Here is a 19,477-nt window from a genome sequence, read left to right as displayed (position 1 = left end):
GCGGAGTCTGGCGTGCCGGAGGCCATGGGGTCGCAAAGAGTCGGACACAACTCAGCGACTGAGCACCACCACCACCAGGCTACAGGGGAATGCAAACCGAAGCACAGCTAAGAAGACAGAGACATGGCGGCCGCCTTGTTAAACCCTGTCCCGCGTCACCAATTCAGGGTCGGAGCGGGAATGTGGATGCTACACTCGGCTCAGGGGCATTCCTCTCTGCACGACTCGGCGGCACGTCATCACAACTGAACTTCCCCTTCTGACCAAAAGAAGCTGTTATTTTTCAGGGAACCCTGTGCCAAGGTCCAGGCTCACGTCGCTTTGCTCTCCTGTGCAATTCATCTCTGGAATTACACCGCTCTTCTTCTACAAACACGGAGAGACCCTTCTTTCCTGGTTCCTCCCGTCTCTGTTTGCGCTAGTTGATGACAAATATTGAGCTAATGTGCAGTTTAAGCTTCAGGACCAGGAACATCCCGTACTGCTCAGAGACAGGTCAGGGCCCACGGTGTGGCAGGCTGTCATTGGCTTCATCCTGTTTCCTCCAATGCTGTGACCTGTTGTGGGCCTGGCGGCCTCCTCAAGGGTGCCAATTACCGTATTTCCTGGTATATAAAGCCCTACCGCGGAGGTGGTTCCCAGCTGGGGGCAGTTTTGCCTTCCCTCCCCAGGGGACATCTGGCAATGTCTGGAGACAGTTTGTGCATGCATGCATGCATGCGTGCTAAGTCGCTTCAAGTCGTGTTCAACTCTTTGCGACCCTATAAACTGTAGACCACCAGGCTCTTCTGTCTGTGGGATTCTCCAGGCAAGAATACTGGAGTGGGTTCTCATGCCCTCCTCCAGGGGATCTTCCTACCCCAGGGATCAAACTCACATCTCCTACGGCTCCTGTGTTGCAGCTGGAGCCACTGGCGAAGCTCCAGAGGCAGTTTCAGTCAGTCAGTTCAGTTGCTCAGTCGTGTCCGACTCTTTGCGATGCCATGGACTGCAGCATGCCAGGCTTCCCTGTCCATCACCAACTCCTAGAGCTTGGTCATACTCATCTCCATCAAGTTGGTGCTGTCATCCAAACATCTCATCCTCTGTTGAACCCTTCTCTTCCTGCCTTCAATCTTTCCCAGCATCAGGGTCTTTTCCAATGAGTCAGTTCTTTGCATCAGGTGCCCAAATTATTGGAGTTTCAGATTCAGCATCAGTCTGTCCAATGAATATTCAGGACTGATTTCCTTTAGGATGGACTGGTTGGATCTCCTTGCAGTCCAAGGGACTCTCAAGAGTCTTCTCCAACACCACAGTTCAAAAGCATCAATATTTCAGTGCTCGGCTTTCTTTATAGTCCAACTCTCACATCCATACATGACTACTGGAAAAACCATAGCTTTGACTAGGTGGACCTTTGTTGGCAAAGTAATGTCTCTGTTTTTTAATATGCTGTCTAGGTTGGTCATCACTATCCTTCCAAGGAGTAAGCGTCTTTTAATTTCATGGCTGCAATCACCATCTGCAGTGATTTTGGAGCCCAAGAAAATAAAGTCTATCACTGTTTCCATTGTTTCCCCATCTATTTGCCATGAAGTGATAGAACTGGATGCCATGATCTTAGTTTTTTGAATGTTGAGTTTTAAGCCAACTTTTTCACTCTCCTCTTTCACTTTCAAGAGGCTCTTTAGTTCTTCTTTGCTTTCTGCCATAACGGTGGTATCATCTGCATATCTGAGATTATTGATATTTTTCCTGGCAATCTTGATTCCAGCTTGTGCTTTATCCAGCCCAGCATTTCGCATGATGTACTCTGCATATGTTAAATAAGCAGGGTGACAATATACAGCCTTGATGTACTCCTTTCCCAATTTGGAACCAGTCCGTTTTTCCATGTTTGATTCTAACTGTTGCTTCTTGACATCCATACCAATTTCTCAGGAGGCAGGTCAGGTGGTCTGGTATTCCCATCTCTTTCAGAATTTTCCACAGTTTATTGTGATCCACACATTTTGGGCTCCAAAATCACTGCAGATGATGACTGCAGCCATGAAATTAAAAGACACTTACTCCTTGGAAGGAAAGTGATGACCAACCTAGACAGCATATTAAAAAGCAGAGACATTACTTTGCCATCAAAGGTCCATCTGGTCAAGGCTATGGTTTTTCCAGTGGTCATGTATGGATGTGAGAGTTGGACTATAAAGAAAGCTGAGTGCTGAAAAATTGATGCTTTTGAACTATAGTGTTGGAGAAGACTCTTGAGAGTCCCTTGAACTGCAAGGAGATCCAACCAGCTCATCCTAAAGGAGATTAGTCCTGGGTGTTCATTGGAAGGACTGATGCTGAAGCTGGAACTCCAGTACTTTGGCCACCTGATGCGAAGAGTTGACTCATTGGAAAAAGCCCTGATGCTGGGAGGGATTGAGGGCAGGAAGAGAAGGGGACGACAGAGGATGAGATGGCTGGATGGCATCACCGACTCGATGGACATGGGTTTGAGTAAACTCCAGAAGTTGGTGATGGACAGGGAGGCCTGGCATGCTGTGATTCATGGGGTCGCAGAGTCAGACACGAATGAGCGACTGAACTGAACTGAATTGAACTGATTGTGATCCACACAGTCAAAGGCTTTGGCATAGTCAATAAAGCAGAAATAGATGTTTCTCTGGAACTCTCTTGCTTTTTCAATGATCCAAAAGATGTTGGCAATTTGATCTCTGGTTCCTCTGCCTTTTCTAAAACCAGCTTGAACATCTGGAAGTTCACCGTTCATGTATTGCTGAAGCCTGGCTTGGAGAATTTTGAACATTACTTTACTAGCATGTGAGATGAGTGCAATTGTGCAGTAGTTTGAGCATTCTTTGACATTGCCTTTCTTTGGGATTGGAATGAAAACTGACCTTTTCCAGTCCTGTGGCCACTGCTGAATTTTCCAGATTTGCTGACATATTGAGTGCAGCACTTTCACAGCATCATCTTTTAAGAGTTGAAATAGCTCAACTGGAATTCCATCACCTCCACTAGCTTTGTTCTAGTGATGCTTCGTAAGGCCCACTTGACTTTGCATTCCAGGATGTCTGGCTCTAGGTGAGTGAACACACCATCTTGGTTATCTGGGTCATGAAGGTCTTTTTCTGCCTAGTTCTGTGTACTCTTGCCACCTCTTCTTAATATCTTCTGCTTCTGTTAGGTCCATACTATTTCTGTCCTTTATTGGGCGCATCTTTGCCTGAAATGCTCCCTTGGTGTCTCTAATTTTCTTGAAGAGATCTCTAGTCTTTCCCTTTCTATTGTGTGCTTAGTCACTCAGTCGTGTAGACTCTTTGCGACCCCATGGACTGTAACCCGCCAGGCTCCTCTGCCCAGGGGGATTCTCCAGGCAAGAATAGTGGAGTGGGTTGCCATTTCCTCCTCCAAGCCCATTCTATTATTTCCCTCAATTTCTTTGCATTGATCGCTGAGGAAGGCTTTCTTATCTCTCCTTGCTATTCTTTGGAACTCTGCATTCAGATGGATATATCTTTCCTTTTCTCCTTTGCCTTTTCTCCTTCTGCCTTTCACTTCTCTTCTTTTCACAGCCTCCTAAGACAACTGTTTTGCCTTTTTGCATTTCTTTTTCTTGGAGATGGTCTTGATCCCTGCCTCCTGTACAAATTCATGAACCTTCATCCATAGTTCTTCAGGCCCTCTGTCTCTCAGATCTAATCCCTTGAAGTGATTTGTCACTTCCACTGTATAACCATAAGGGATTTGATTTAGGTCATGCCTGAATGATTTAGTGGTTGTCCCTACTTCTCTTTAAGTCTGAATTTTGCAGTAAGGAGTTCATGATCTGAGCCACAGTCAGCTCCTGGTCTTATTTTTGCTGACTATATAGAGTTTCTCCATCTTTGGCTACAAAGAATATAATCAATCTGATTTTGGTATTGACCATCTGGTGATGTCCACGTGTAGAGTCTTCTCTTGTGTTGTTGGAAGAGGGTGTTTTCTATGACCAGTGCATTCTCTTGGCAAAACTCTATTAGCCTTTGCCCTGCTTCATTCTGTACTCCAAGACCAAATTTGCATGTTATTCCAGGTATCACTTGACTTCCTACTTTTGCATTCCAGTCCCCTATAATGAAAACAACAACTTTTTTGGGTGTTAGATCTAGAAGGTCTTGCAGATCTTCATAGAACCGTTCAGCTTCTTCAGCATTACTGATTGGGGCATAGACTTGGATTACTGTGATATTAAATGGTTTGCCATGGAAATGAACAGAGATCATTCTGTCATTTTCAAGATGGCACCCAAGTACTGCATATCGGACTCTTGTTGACTATGAGGGCTACTCCATTTCTTCTAAGGGATTCTTGCCCACAGTAGTAGATATGATGGTCATCTGAATTAAGTTCACCCATCCCAGTCCACTTTAGTTCACTGATTCCTAAAATGTCAATGTTCACTCTTGCCATCTCCTGTTTGACCACTTCCAATTTACTTTGATTCATGGGCCTAACGTTCCAGGTTCCTATGCAATATTGTTCTTTACAGCATCCAACTTTACTTCCATCACCAGTCATGTCCACAACTGGGTGTTGTTTTTGCTTTGGCTCCTTCTCTTCATTCTTTCTGTAGTTATTTCTCCCTCTTCTCCAGTAGCATATTGGGCACCTACCAACCTGGGGAGTTCCTCTTTTAGTGTCGTATCTTTTTGCCTTTTCATGATATTCATGGGGTTCTCAAGGCAAGAATACTGAAGTGGTTTGCCATTCCCTTCTCCAGTGGACCACATTTTGCCGGAACTCTCCACCACTGTCTTGGGTGGTCCTACATGGCATGGCTCATAGTTTCATTGAGTTAGACAAGGCTGTGGTGCATGTGAGTTTTCTCTGATTGTGGTTTTCATTCTGTCTGCCCTCTGATAAGGATAAGAGGCTTAAGGATGGGAGAGACTGACTGTGGGGGAAACTGGGTCTTGTTCTGATAGGCGGGGCATCCTCAGTAAATCTTTAATCCAATTTTCTGTTGATGGGTGGGGCCATGTTCCCTTCCTGTTATTTGACCTGAGACCAAACTATGGTGGGGGTAAAGAAGATAGTGGCCTCCTTCAAAAGGTCCTGTGAAGCACTGCTGCGCTCTGCGCCCCTGACCCTGCAGCAGGCCAACGCTGACCCACGCCTCTGCCGGAGACTCCTGGACACTCACAGGCAGGTCTGGGTCAGTCTCTTGTGGGGTCACTGCTCCCTTCTCCTGGGTCCTGGTGCACAAGGTTCTGTTTGCGCCCTCCAAGAGTCTGTTTCCCCAGGCCTGTGTGAGTTCTGGAATCAAATCCCACTGGCTTCCAAAATCAAATTCCCTGGGGGTTGTCAGTCCCTTTGCCAGATCCCCAGGTTGGGAAATATGTTGTGGGTCCTAGAACTTTCTTAACAGTGTGAGAATTTATTTGGTATTTGGTTCTGCAGTTTGTGGGTCTCTGTGGGGGCTCTGGGTCCTGGTGCACACGAGGTTTTGTTTGAGCCCTCTGAGCGTCTCTGGAGGGTATGGGGTTTGATTCTAAATGTGATTTTGCCCCTCCTACCACCTTGCTGGGGCTTCTCCTTTGCCCCTGGACGTGGGGTATCTTTTTTCGGTTCTCCTGTTGATGGTTGTTCAGCAGTGTGTTGTAATTTTGGAGTTCTCGCAGGAGAAGATGAGTGCACATCCTTCTGCTCTGCCATGTTCTGTGTGCCCCCCATCCTCATAGACAGTTTATTTATCATACATAGTATTTGGATGTATTTACATTTCAAGAAGTTGGCTCAGAGTTTGGGATGAATATGCAGCCTTATATAATTTTCATAATTTAAAATAATGTGAAATACACTTTCTGTGAAGGTTCTTGTATTAATACCATAAAGTCTGATTTTCAGAAATGAAATTATTGGAATTAAGTGGGACATGCCTATCTACACATAGGAAGTAAAGTCAGAAAGAGAGTTAAATCTGCACTCCTGCCCAGACATAGAAGTCCGACCAACTTGAGCTCGCCTCTGAAGCAGTTTAGGTTGTCTCAATTGAGCGGTGCAGTTGGCATCTAGTGGGTGGAGGCCAAGGATGCTGCTAAACGCCTGACGTGCACAGAACAGCCCTCGCGGCAGAGAATTTCCTGGCCCCCAGCGTCAACTGTGCAGTGTTGAGAAACCCTCATATATAATGTGGAGCTCTTTCAAGGAAAATCTGCAAGAAAACATTCACAAGTACTTTTCATAATACAATTATTCAAAATGACTTCAAAGTGGTTCTGCACTTAAAATATCTTCTTTTTAAGCAAGAACAGTAAATTCTACCCTGACATCCAGCTGCAAACTGTAAATCTCCTTCAATGTTGTCATATTCTACTGGCTAAAAAGAGTACGGATTTTAAAACTGAGCTGAAAATTAATAACTTGAGCTCAATGAAAACAGCTACCCAGCCATGCCCTGGTAGTAATAGATTAAACTGTCAAGCAGTGAGGAATAACTCACATTAGCTTTTATCAGCTGTCTTGCATCCAGCTACATTGGACGTGAAAAAAAAGTCTTTGCTTTATGGCTTTATATGCTAAGTCGCTAAGTCATGTCCGACTCTTTGAGATCCCATGGATTTGCAACCCGCCCGGCTCCTCTGTTGGTGAGATTTTCCAGGCAAGAAGACTGGAGTGGGTTGTCGCTTTCTCCTCCAGGATTATGGTACACGTTTAGTGCTTTATTGTTCTGTTGTGTTGCCACAAACCACCACTAGAGGGTGGTAGTATTACCTTCTCTTTCACCCTGGCCACTTGGCCTTTCAGAAGCAGGATAAAGTTTGGACACATGTTCTGGATGGAGGAGTAGAGATTCATATTCACGTCTAAATGTAAAATACTTCTTGTTCCAGTATTTACCTCCAAATGTAAAATGAAAACCCATCTGACTTGTGTACATAGGGCCTGATCCCTTAAAATAATAGTTAGCAGACTTTTTATGATCGTCAGAATAAACTGAAGGGCTTATAAAAACCAGATTCTGAGTCATGCTCTTAGAGATTTAACAGGCTTAGTTTAGAATCTGCACTTTCACAAATATTCCATGTGTGTGTTAAACAATTCAACTGTTTCACATACACATGTGTACACACACACACACACACACACACACACACACACACACACACACTTCTCCATTTTGTGACCCTAACGGAAGCCTGTGGTAATAGATTTGCTAATTCTTTGCTTCTACCCTCATCTCTGTATTCCTTTCCCTGAAGGAGGGAGCTGATTTCACCTCCTATGAACCTGGGCAAGATTTGTAACCTGCTTGGCCAACAGAAGGCAGAGAATAATGGTATCTTAATTGCAAGCTTAAGAGGCTTCATGTTGCACTTGCTCTCCTGCATCTCTGCCATCACTGAGACAATACCTGAGTCAGTCTGATACAGGACAGGAGACCTAGGAATGAGGTTGAGTTGCCCCAGTCACTTCAGCCAAGGGCATTACCAGCCAACACCTAGACCCGTGAGCATATCCAGCCAAGGTCAGCATACCTGCCCATCCAAACCCTAGCTGGTCCCAGACACGTGAACAGCGAACACTGATTGTTGTATGGATTGTGGCTGTGGTTGAGCAGCTGTAGCTAACTCACCCGCTATCTTGCAAGCATCCGCCGTCAATCAAGGGCTTCCCTGGTGTCTCAGACTGTACAGAATCCACCTGCAAATGCAGGAGACCCGGGTTCGATCCCTGGGTCAGGAAGATCCCCCGGAGAAAGGAATGGGAACCCACTCCAGTATTCTTGCCTGGAGAATCCCATGGACAGAGGAGTCTACAGTCCATGGGGGTCACAAAGAGTCAGACACGACTGAGCGATGAAGCACGCATGCACTGTCAATCAAAGCACGTGACTTTTGGGGAGATCAGAGACAGAGGGAAAGGCTCTGCCTCCTTGCTGTACTTAACTGCTCTTCCCATCACTTTCCCACCAATAAAATGGGCACACCAGGGTCTGCCCTCTCTATTGGGTGGGCAGTCACAAGAATCAAATGATACAGTTCATACGAAGGCCCTTTGTAAGCTGAAGTTCTGGGTAGGTCTGGCAGCACAGTGTCCCCCACATGGTGACAGGTCTTGGATGAGCACTGTTGCATTATCTTGTTTCATCCTCACGCCCCTGTATACAGACTGGAATCGCCCACTCCTTCCCGCCCTCAGCTCTCCTGGTCTCAGCGTCAATGTCATCTCATCACTGAGTCCTCACCCAGCCCAGGCTGCTCTCTTTATAACACACTATTTCCTTCACAGATTATATCCCAAGTTGTAGCTTTTTCCTGTTTGCAAACTTCTTGAAAATTTAGTTCAATTGGAGGATATTTGCTTTACAATGTTGTGCTGGTTTCTGCTGCCGATTTGTAATTTTACTTATCCTTTTCCTCGTTTATTGTCTGCTCCCCCTGCCCCATGACAACCAACGTAGGCTCCGTGGGTGCATGGGGCTATTCTGTGTGGTACAGCCTCTCTCGGTGCCTAGTCCGATGTGTGGACCATGGTAGGTGCTCCACAAATATTCAGGGAAGAAGAGACCCAGGGACTAAGCATCATCCTGGTTATGCAGATTAGGCCACGAGGTTTAAAGAGTCTAAGTAGCTGACTCAAGCCTCTTGTCTTCTAATTGCCCAGTCAGGTCAGAACTCCGGTTTACATTGCCTCCCAGGGAAGATTTGGTTGGTTGCAGAAGTCCCGGGCCAAGGCCTTGGATGGGGGTGAGGAAAGCAATGATCAGAACAGAAAAAGGCAGATGAAAGCTCCTGCCCCATGGGTGATGAGTCAGAAACCTCAGCTTCTTAAAGCCAGAGAGGCTCTGTAATTAGTGAGCTCCGGACACCTGGCGGGGCTGCCTCTCCCGCAGGCCATCTGTGCGCGGCTGCACAACGCGCTTCCTGCTGCCCCTTCCACCCGGAGCCTTGCATGCCCAGAAGCTCGAGGGGGAGCTGAGCTCAGAGGAGGGAGAGAGGATGGGCTTTCTTGGAAGCTGGGAGCATCTGATCATACACCCAAGTGTGGCTAAACCAAAATATTTGTTTCTTTTCCTTTTCTTTTTTTTTTCGGACATAAAGTGTGGCATGCAGGATCTCAGCTCCCTCACTTCGATGGAACCTACCCCCTCTGCAGTGGAAGTGGGAGTCTTAACCACTGGACCGCCAGGAAGTTCCCAAAATATATATTTCTAATTTCCTGTTGCATCGGGATGTCCTACAAGGTCAACTTGAGAGAGGAAACCCAGCTCAGACGGAGGAGACGGAGGAAATCCAACAAGGGAGAACAAAGCACGCATGTGAATTCCCTTACACCAGTGAGGACATCAGAGTTCACGCTCTCTGGTATTACACATGTCCTCCCCCAATGCAGGGCCTCCCTGGAGGCTCAGATGTTAAAGAATGTGCCTGTAATGTAGGAGACCCGGGTTCAGTCCCTGGGTTGGGAAGATCCCCTGGAGAAGGAAATGGCAACCCACTCCACTATTCTTGCCTGGAGAATCCCATGGACAGAGGAGCCTGGCTGGCTACAGTCCATGGGGTTGCAGAGTCGGACACACCTGAGTGACAACACATGCCTCCAATGCACCCATATAAGAAAGACAAGATGGGAGGGGGTTGTGGTAGGTGGAATCATGGCCCACCCCTCAAAGATGTCCACTTTCGAGTCCCAGAAGCTGTGATGTGTTACTTTACATGGCAAACAGACTTCGAGGATGTGATTAAGTTAAGAATCTTGAGATGGGAAGTTTATCCTGGATTATCAGGGCGAGCCCAGTATGATCACAGGGTCCTGGGAGGTCAGAGAGAAGAGAAGATGCTTTGAAGATGGAGGGAGGGGCTATGCACCAAGGAATGCAGGTGGATTTAGACACACACTCCCAAAGGGAAGAAATGGATTCTTCCCCTGGAGCTTCTAGAAGGCACCAGCCCTGCCAACACCCAACGAAACTAATTTGAGATTTCTGACCTGCCGTAATGTGAGATAATAAATTTAAGTTGTTTTAAAGCCACTAAGGTTGTGGTGATCTCTTAAAGCAGCACCAGGAAACTATGACAGGTTTGAAAGTAAACTACGAGGCAAATAGTCCAGTGGCAGCCAACAGATTCACCTGGTACCTGAAGTCACATCACGAAAGAGGAAGTTATCCTTTTCTGTTCACTTACTGAGTAGATCAAGTAGGTATGGCCCTGATCATTTTTAACAGCTACACTTCTGATACTAACCTCCTTAGATTCACTGAGATACTTAGCTTCACTCAGTCTCACTTGTGGCACGCAGGACCTTCAATCTTTAGTTGCAGTACGTGAACTCCAAGTTGTGGCATGAGATCTAGTTCCCTGACCAGGAATCAAACCTGGCCCCTCTGCATTGGCAGCACAGAGTCTCAGCCCCTGGACCATCAGGGAAGTCTCTAACCTCCTTTCTTAGTTAAGAAAGAGCAAGGGGACGTCCCTGGTCGTCCAATGGCTAAGACTCCACACTCCCAATGCAGTGGGCCCAGGTTTGATCCCTGGTCAGGGAACTAGATCCTACATGCTGCAACTATGACCTGGCACAGCCAAGTAAATAAATATATATACTCTAAGAAAATATATATTCTTTAAGAAAAAAAGAAAGAGTAGTCCTCAGACTCAAAACCTCCTACTAACAACCATTTGAAATATGCATTTAATAACATTCTTAATTGTATCTCATTTTTATTGCTCAGTTGTGTCCAACCCTTAGGAGCCCCATGGACTGTGTAGCAGGCTCCTCTGTCCATGGAATTTTCCAGGCAAGAATACTGGAGTGGGGGTGCCATTTCCTACTCCAGAGGATCTTCCAGACTCAGGAATCAAACCCACATTTCTTGCATCTCCTGCGTTGGCAGAGGGATTCTTTACCACTAGTGCCAACTGGGAAGCCCATCTCATTTCTAACTGGGTCATTAATGACAACTGATGTTGGTCTCCAACTTTATGAATTTGAAATAAATTATAAATTTTGTTTTTCTCCTGAATAAATGCATTTATATAAAAGAGAGTTGATTTAAGGGAGAAAAAATGTCCAGTCAACGATAGTGTAGGATGTACATACCTACAAGCAAAGAGCATGCAGATGGCGTATGCATCAATAACGTTTGGTAAACACTAGCTTAGCTGTGGGACAATAAGGAACTGAGCTTCTAATGGCGTTTAGCAGGCACCAGCCTGTCTTCCCAGTGTCTGAATTTCCCTCTTTTGTTGGGGGCATTTCCTTCTTTCTGGGTCTTTGTGGGCTGCAGAACTTACCTCCCACTGTAGAAACTGGAGATGCTTGATAAGCATTTCCCAGCCTCCCTTGCAGCAAGGCCGTGGTCACGTGACCCAGTCTTCACCAATCAGATGCACTGTGCCCGGCTCTGCATCTAAAGCAGTCAGGGTGGCACAGATGCTTTCCATAAGATCAAGTTCTCGGTGCGAGCAGCATCATGTTGTGGGGACAGCCGTGGTTTCCTTAGAAAACTTTGTTCTGTGGGACCATCCGATGCAGTGTGGGGAGCTGGGGGTGTCTAGCTGACTTCCTTTGAATAGATTTCTGATTTAACATTTTTTTTTCTATTTATATTTTGGCCACACGTGCAGCATGTGGGATCTTAGTTACCCAACCAGGGAGAGAACCCATCCCCCTCTGCATTGGAAGCACGGACCCTTAACCACTGAACCACCAGGGAAGTCCCTTCTTTTCTGTTAAGCCAGCCAAAGTCACTGTTGCTTGCAACTCAGGATCCTGACTGAAACAGAACGTGGGTGCTACAAGCCACAGACACGGTGGTGGAGCAGAGGGCAGCTGGGGCCCGCTTTCCAGGCTGGGAGGCAGTGGCCCAGGCATTGCTGTTGCAAAACCTTTGTTTACACCAGGGTTTGGAAGCTTTCTGTAGAGGGCCAGCTAGTCAGGGTTTCACACTTAGGTCCATATGGTCTCTTCTGCAGTTGCGCAAGTCTGCCTTTGACAGCAGCCTGGAATAGCATGCAAATTAGTGGGCGTGGCTATGCGCCAATAATACTGTGTTTAGAAAATCAAGCAGTTGCCTGGATTTGGCCCATGGACCATGGTTTAACCCTGGTTTAAACTGTCACCTATTTCACACGAACCATGTACCCGTGGATGTTGTGAGCATCAGAAAAACTTGTAGAAACACATCAGGACACTCCTGTGACAAAAAGTCAATCTTGGGCCAAAGATGGTTCATTTAATGACAAAAATGGAAGAAAATACGGCTTTACTGAGATTCTTTCTGCCTAAGACTGGCAATCTAAATTGGTGGAGAATCCAGTGATTGGGAGATTTACAGGGATAAGCAAGTCAGATTCGGAAATAGAGGCTGGTAAACTTTATTTGTCAAGGGCCAGATAAGTAAGGTGAAAAGACAGCCCTCAGATTGGGAGAAAATAATAGCAAATGAAGAAACAGACAAAGGATTAACCTCAAAAATATACAAGCAACTCCTGCAGCTCAATTCCAGAAAAATAAATGACCCAATCAAAAAATGGGCCAAAGAACTAAACAGACATTTCTCCAAAGAAGACATACAGATGGCTAACAAACACATGAAAAGATGCTCAACATCACTCATTATTAGAGAAATGCAAATCAAAACCACAAGGAGGTACCATTACACACCAGTCAGGATGGCTGCTATCGAAAAGTCTACAAGCAATAAATGCTGGAGAGGGTGTGGAGAAATGGGAACCCTCTTACACTGTTGGTGGGAATGCAAACTAGTACAGTCGCTATGGAAAACAGTGTGGAGATTTCTTAAAAAACTGGAAATAGAACTGCCATATGACCCAGCAATCCCACTTCTGGGCATACACACTGAGGAAACCAGATCTGAAAGAGACACGTGCACACCAATCTTCATCGCAGCACTGTTTATAATAGCCAGGACATGGAAGCAACCTAGATGCCCATCAGCAGATGAATGGATAAGGAAGCTGTGGTACATATACATCATGGAATATTACTCAGCCGTTAAAAAGAATTCATTTGAACCAGTCCTAATGAGATGGATGAAACTGGAGCCCCTTATACAGAGTGAAGTAAGCCAGAAAGATAAAGAACATTACAGCATACTAACACATATATATGGAATTTAGAAAGATGGTAACGATAACCCTGTATGCAAAACAGAAAAAGAGACACAGAAATACAGAACAGACTTTTGAACTCTGTGGGAGAAGGTGAGGGTGGGATGTTTCAAAAGAACAGCATGTATACTATCTATGGTGAAACAGATCACCAGCCCAGGTGGGATGCATGAGACAAGTGCTCGGGCCTGGTGCACTGGGAAGACCCAGAGGAATCGGGTGGAGAGGGAGGTGGGAGGGGGGATCGGGATGGGGAATACGTGTAAATCTATGGCTGATTCATATCAATGTATGACAAAACCCACTGAAATGTTGTGAAGTAATTAGCCTCCAACTAATAAAAAAAAAAAATAAGAAGAAAAAAAAAAATAAATAAATATTTTAGGTGTTACCGGTCACATACATTCTCTTTTTTGCATTTTTAAAATAACTCTTTTTAAAAAATTATTTATTTATTTAATTTTGACTGCTCTGGGTCTTCACTGCTGCACGTGGGCTTTCTCTAGCTGCAGTGAGCAGGGGCTACTCTCGCTGCGATGCATGGGCTTCTTGTTGCAGCGGCTTTTCTTGCTACAGAGCACGGGTTCTAGAGCGCACAGGCTTCACTTAGTTGTGGCACACAGGCTTAGCTGGCCCGCAGCATGTGAAATCTTCCCGGACCAGGGATTGAACCCATGTCCCCTGCATTGGCAGGTGAATTTTTAATCACTAGGACCACCAGGAAGCCCCAAATAACTCTTGAAGAGTGAAAAGGCATTCCGCATTTGAGGACCACAAAAAGACAGGGCTTTGGCCAGCAAGCCAGTAGTTTGCTAAGCCCTGGCCTAGACTAAGGGTTCGTGGTGTGGAGGCAAAAAGCTGGGCAGAAGATATATGAGGTGATAGGAAGATATGTCAGATCCTGTAGCATTCTTCATCAAAGATCAGCCTGGGGACACAGCTTGGACTGAAGGCTTGAAGAGACTGAAGCATAAGACTGAGAGGTGGGAATTCTCAGGTCCAAAGATGAAGTCCATCTCATTCATTAAGACCATAAAGCAAAACCACCCTACTCTGCTGCTACTGGATCCCTGACTGTCAAAATGTGTGTGATAATAAATGTTTGTTGTTTAAAAAAGTCCACATGAGATCTCTGACTGGCTTAGCCTTCCGTGGTCAGAGGAACTGAGAGCCTTCAACCCCCAGGTACCACTGACACCCTTTGTACCCACAAGAAGGAGGAAAGGGCCTCCTCCCCACGCCCACCTTAGATACGGCCTTGGAGGACTGTGGACTAGAGAGATCGTCACGCTGAGCGGAACCAAACAAATCCTGCATTGACAAACCCCTGGTCTTACTCCCACCATGGAAGGGAGTTCTTGGAACTGGTAACCGGCAGGGAAACCATGCATGGACCACTGGGCACTGATGCTTATCCTGCTCATCCATTTTCCAAACCGGATCATTTATTGTAGACCTCCTGCTCCTTTCTCCCTATTCCACACTGGGTGCCTTTGGGAGCCTACGACGACTCTAAGTCACAGGTTGCTGGGCCGTAAGGAGCCACACTGGGCCTGATGGATATCAACACATCACCAAGTGACCCTGGAGTGGTTGTGACTTCAGGGTGTGTGTCTCCTGGCAAGGGGTATGATTCATTTTATGAATGTATAACTTTTGACTACTTTTGGCATTCCTTAGGGAAAAGTGAAAGCTCTGCTTTAATTTTTCTTTCTTTTTTTTTGGGGGGGGGGAGAGTGTGCTTTTATGATAATCTTCTTTTCATCATCACCCAACCCTTTAAAGCAGAAGTCTTTTAAATGCAAACTGAAGAACAGGACTGGCTACATAACTTGTGGAGACCATCGTAAAAGGAAAACGTGGGGCTGTTTGTCCAGATATCATTAAGAATTTTAAGATGGTGCTAGCCGATCATTAACCAAGCGTGGGGCCCTTTGAGGTGTGGGCAGGCTCCTCTGTCACTCATCCAGAAAGCTGGCCCATGAAAGCAGCAGATAGGCTGAGAAACCCTCCTATGACCATCTTTCAGCCCCTCCCAGCTCTCTGCACAAGCCACACATTAGGACCCTGCCACTCAACATGGCAGCTTCTTCCTCTAGATGTTGGCAGCGTTGGGAACACTGGAGTCTACTGCTCTGGGTAATCTGGTTTTAAACTTTATTTTTCAATGTACAGTTTCAGATTATACAAAACATAGAAAATGGACTACTTTAAAGGCACATTAAGTAGAAAGTATCTAACTACTCTTAAAGTCACATTTGTCCCCAAATCAAAATTCAAACTTAACCTCCACACCTTTCCCTAGCATCTCCCCATCACCACTGCACCCCCCGCCCCCGCCAATATACAAAACTGTCCAACTTGCTGTATTGTAAGTAATCTTTCAAATTAGCGAGTTTAGTAATTCCCATCCAGACAGATTTTAAATGAGGCTACAGCATCTACTCAAGCTCCCGCATTTAGTGTGCTTACATACAGGCCTGGGGGGTTAGGTTTCTTCATCACCAGTGAATACAGAGCATCCTAGGGCTTCATCCTGTGGATTAGGGATGCGCAGAGGCACACAACCCATTGCAGAGAACGTGGGGCCGGGTGGGGGGAAAATGTCTCCAATTTTCCTGTATTCAGGTATGAGTATATACACTCACGCAGAGCAACAAATGAAGCATTCTCCAAACTTATTTGAACAGAGACCCAAAGTAATTTTAATGCGAGTAACAAAAATGAGTTAGTCTGTCTTCATTCATAGCCCCTCAATGAATTACAGTACTTTATAAAAATGTCCTAAAATATGCAAACTACAGTTCCCTCAAATGCAGCCATCATCAGTAATACATTTGGTCCTAATATTTGCCTCTTGGATGTCTTAGCTCATTGTCTCTGTTGTTGTCCTTGAGTAACTGATCATGAGCACCAAGGGCCGAACCTACCGGTGGGTAAGAAGGCTGGGTACTGTCTTGCTCATGCCCTCACTGCTTTTCCACCTCCCCAGGGCACATCACGTCGTGGGGGGAAAGGAAGCTCTGTTGCTTCACAAAACCTTGGCATCACAGATGGATGTGGGCGCTGAATGCTATACAGGAATAGTGGAGAGACCGGCCAGGGAAATCCATGGGTCATTTCAGATCCCACTCCTAGAGCCTTTTGGAAAAGGAAATCCATTCATTGCTTGGCGATGAAGCTTTCTGAATTCTGATTCTAAGGGGTTCTGCTTGTTTCCACTGTGGCTGTCAGGGAGTTACAGACAAGCCACCCGAGCAGAAAGCTTGGGGGCACTTACACCTACCTTCCTCCAGAAGATGTGTGTAGCATCCCGCCAAGCCCAACGGTGTAGCCTGCACTCCTACCCCAAACACGGCTAATGAGAGTTTTCCAGAGGCAGGAAGTGATCATCTGGCCCCATGCCCCACTGTGCCGGTGGCCTCTCTGCAGGGAGGGGAGCCCTGTCTCAGGCAGGATGTCTGGATAGGCCTATGTTTTCAGAGCCTTGCACAGTGCTTGGAACACAGCATTTAGTATTCTGCTGAAACTGAAGGCAGTGAACGGGTAGATGGAGAGAAAACCTGATCCTGCATGAAAGAGGTATCCATGGAGACCCTGGATGACTTAAACCAGACATTTCCCCAGCTCCACAGGAAGTGGGCTGACGCTTCATTTAGCAGGAGGTCATTTACACGGCACCAGTGCTGACATGCGCAGACGGGTCCCAGGCACACCTCCCAGCAGCAGGCTCTCAACACGGGAGGGAACAGGGAGTGAGGGGCAAAGGGCTTCTCCCATAGTCACGTCCTGGGGTCCCCGTGCTGCCCCCCACCTCACGGCGCTGAGGATCCTCCCAGAGCCCTACTCCTCCGTGCAGCCTCGGAGTCCCCGGCTGCACTTACCGGGACCCTGGCAGGCAGTGTCCCACGAGAGGCACGTGCACCCACTGAAGTGTGAGAACCACGGCAATCTGGGGCCCTCCCGGGGCTTCATTCTCTGTCAGGACCCTGGGCCCCTCCAGGGAAGGAAGCGTTCTCCGGGTGCCAGGCGGCCTGCGCGTCTCCATCCGCGCCACCTGCCTCGGCTGAGTGGAGCGATATTCAGGCTGACCTAAATCCTCCCGGAGTTTTTAAACCCAGGCAGGCACAGTGCGGGCCCCCGCCCATTCCATGGACCTCTCTTCTGAATCCTTGGTTGTGTTCTCGGCAACCTTCACCGCTGTTTGTAATTCGTTTCCCTAATCGGTTTTTAATCTGTCTCCTCCGTTAGACAATGAGCCCCACGAGGAGACAGGCTGTCTGAACATGGTTTCCCCTGTGCCTGGCACAAACACTCCATCACTTATGTGGACGGATGAATGAATGGCGAACAGTCCTCTGTGACTCCACAAGTGAGGCGTCGTAGGGGTCAGGCAGCCTTAGAAGGCAGAGCAGGAGGAGAAGGGAGAGGCCTTCTGAGTTAGGGTAGGGAGGAAGCTGTATCCTCCCCGCACCCCACTCCAGGGTGTTTGGCTGTCAGGATGCAAGCCCTGGGACTGGACTTTGGGTGGTCCAGATGTGAGCAGCTGTGGAAGGGGCAGTGAAGAATGAGCCACTGCTGGAGGCCAAGGTTTGGGCTTTCAGTGCAGTCTAGACCCACCTCCCCAACTCCACACGATGAGATCTTTAACATGTATGAGCCGGTTCTGCTCACCTGGCCCTGGGACAGCCACGGTCCTCAATTTTAAGGCACCTGAGCATCACCAAGAAGCTTGTTACAAATGCAGGTTCCCAGGCCCCATCCCCGAAGACTCTGATTCTGTAGGTCTAGGGAGGGACCCGGAGAGCCTGCATTTTACAAGGTGCCCAGGGGATCACGTGTGCGCCTAAATCAGACCCCCAGATTAAAGCTCACCTTCCTGAAGGCAAGCAGGTACACTGTCAGCAAACGTGGGTGGCACTTTCTGAAGCTAGTCCATGACAGGAGGGTTGGGGCTCTGGTCTGGATGTAGACAGAACACCGGGGGGTTTATACCCGTCTCTCATGTGGAACTTGGCTAGGCATCCAAGGAGGTTTTCTCCCATACACGGACCCCGCTCCCCACCTTCCACCACTAAACACACGGATTCAGTACAGTGAAGCTGAGGTGACGGAGGGGGGCTCAGTGTAGCCCAAACCTAGGGGAAGATGCCCCCAAGACCTGGCTTTCTCGGCCTCTTGTCCATCCCATTACATCCCCGTGGTTAAGAAAGATCCTGCTGAACACTTTTGGATTTGAGCATTGCCAAGATTTTTGGCTTTGTCGTGTTGAGGCTTTCGGATGGGCGGGAGGTCTGAATTCCAGCCTTCATAGTCTAGTCTCTGATCTCAAGAATGTAAAAACTCCTCCTTTGGCTTTTAAAGGAAACAATGTGTTTGCTAGAAAAACCACACACACAAAAAAACTGATTATATACAAAACGGTTATCTGAACGTGGATTCTGAACCGGGCGAAAGCCACCCAGCTCCTGGGCTCTACTTGCGCTTCCTCAGTATCAGATACATGAGGCCGCTGATGAAGGTGAAGGCAAAGGCCACCCAGGCCAGGATGAAGGAGTAGCCGAAGCTGCCGCCCGACGTCTGGGCATACAGCTCTCTGTTGTTCTCGTGAATGTCTTTGCGCCGGTCTGTGTAAATGGAAGCTGCGATCATGACACACAGGCCTGTTGGAAGAAAGCCAGGGCCCAAATAAATCACAGACCACAGCGTGCACCGGGGACCCGAGGGGACTGTGGTCGGAGCTGAAGACAAATTTCAGGCTTTATTATTAGTAGGCATTTATTTTAGTCTCTTGGAAAGATTACAACTAGCATTTTGTGGCAGAATATTGCCCTGTAGCCATTCAGCTGCCCATTCTTGCTGGCTGAATCCAGTGTTGTTTAGACAGCCAGCTACCCAACCCAGGGGGTCATAACTGCTCCAGGCCATGGGTCAGCCAGGCAGGAAGTAGTTTGCTTTGCAGGACACATATGGTCTCTATTGCAACTACTCATCCTGTCCTGTTTACTTGATATAGTTTATGGTTTTATATGTTCCAGTTCTGGCCACAGAAAATTCTACAGTAAAAGTTATTACACCCTGAAAAGAGGGAGATGAGAGAGAAGAAAGCATTTTTTGATGCTGTATTTTCCCTTGCTTACTGCTTTAGAAACTCTTAGGTCAGGATGAATGTCAAGAGCTGCAGCAGCCCTTTTGGGGCCATGAGGAAGCCATCACTGACACTCTGAAGGTGATGGCATGGAAGGATGGAAAGAATGGAGGGTTCCTGATGCTGCTGCTGAGCTGCCAAACCAACTCCGGCACCTTCCACCTTCAAGCTATTTGTTATATTAAAAAAGTAAAAGTTTTGTGTCTGAAGTCATTGCTAATTG

General features: G+C 47.0%; 1 protein-coding gene across 1 annotated transcript in view; it reads right to left on the bottom strand.

Moving 5' to 3' along the window:
* Nucleotides 1-15,249: 15,249 nt before the first annotated feature.
* Nucleotides 15,250-19,477, bottom strand: part of EMP2 (epithelial membrane protein 2) — a 44,038-nt gene continuing 39,810 nt past the window's right edge. Inside the window, exon 5 of the mRNA XM_043455587.1 lies at nucleotides 15,250-18,769. Coding sequence (XP_043311522.1) covers nucleotides 18,582-18,769 — 188 coding nt within the window. The 3' untranslated portion in view covers nucleotides 15,250-18,581. The remainder of the gene's footprint in view (nucleotides 18,770-19,477) is intronic.

Source organism: Cervus canadensis, chromosome 32 (genome assembly GCF_019320065.1).
Source record: "Cervus canadensis isolate Bull #8, Minnesota chromosome 32, ASM1932006v1, whole genome shotgun sequence".
Classification (NCBI taxonomy): Eukaryota; Metazoa; Chordata; class Mammalia; order Artiodactyla; family Cervidae; genus Cervus; species Cervus canadensis.
Note: the sequence above shows the minus strand (reverse complement) of the source record. Positions and strands in the feature narration are given on the sequence as shown.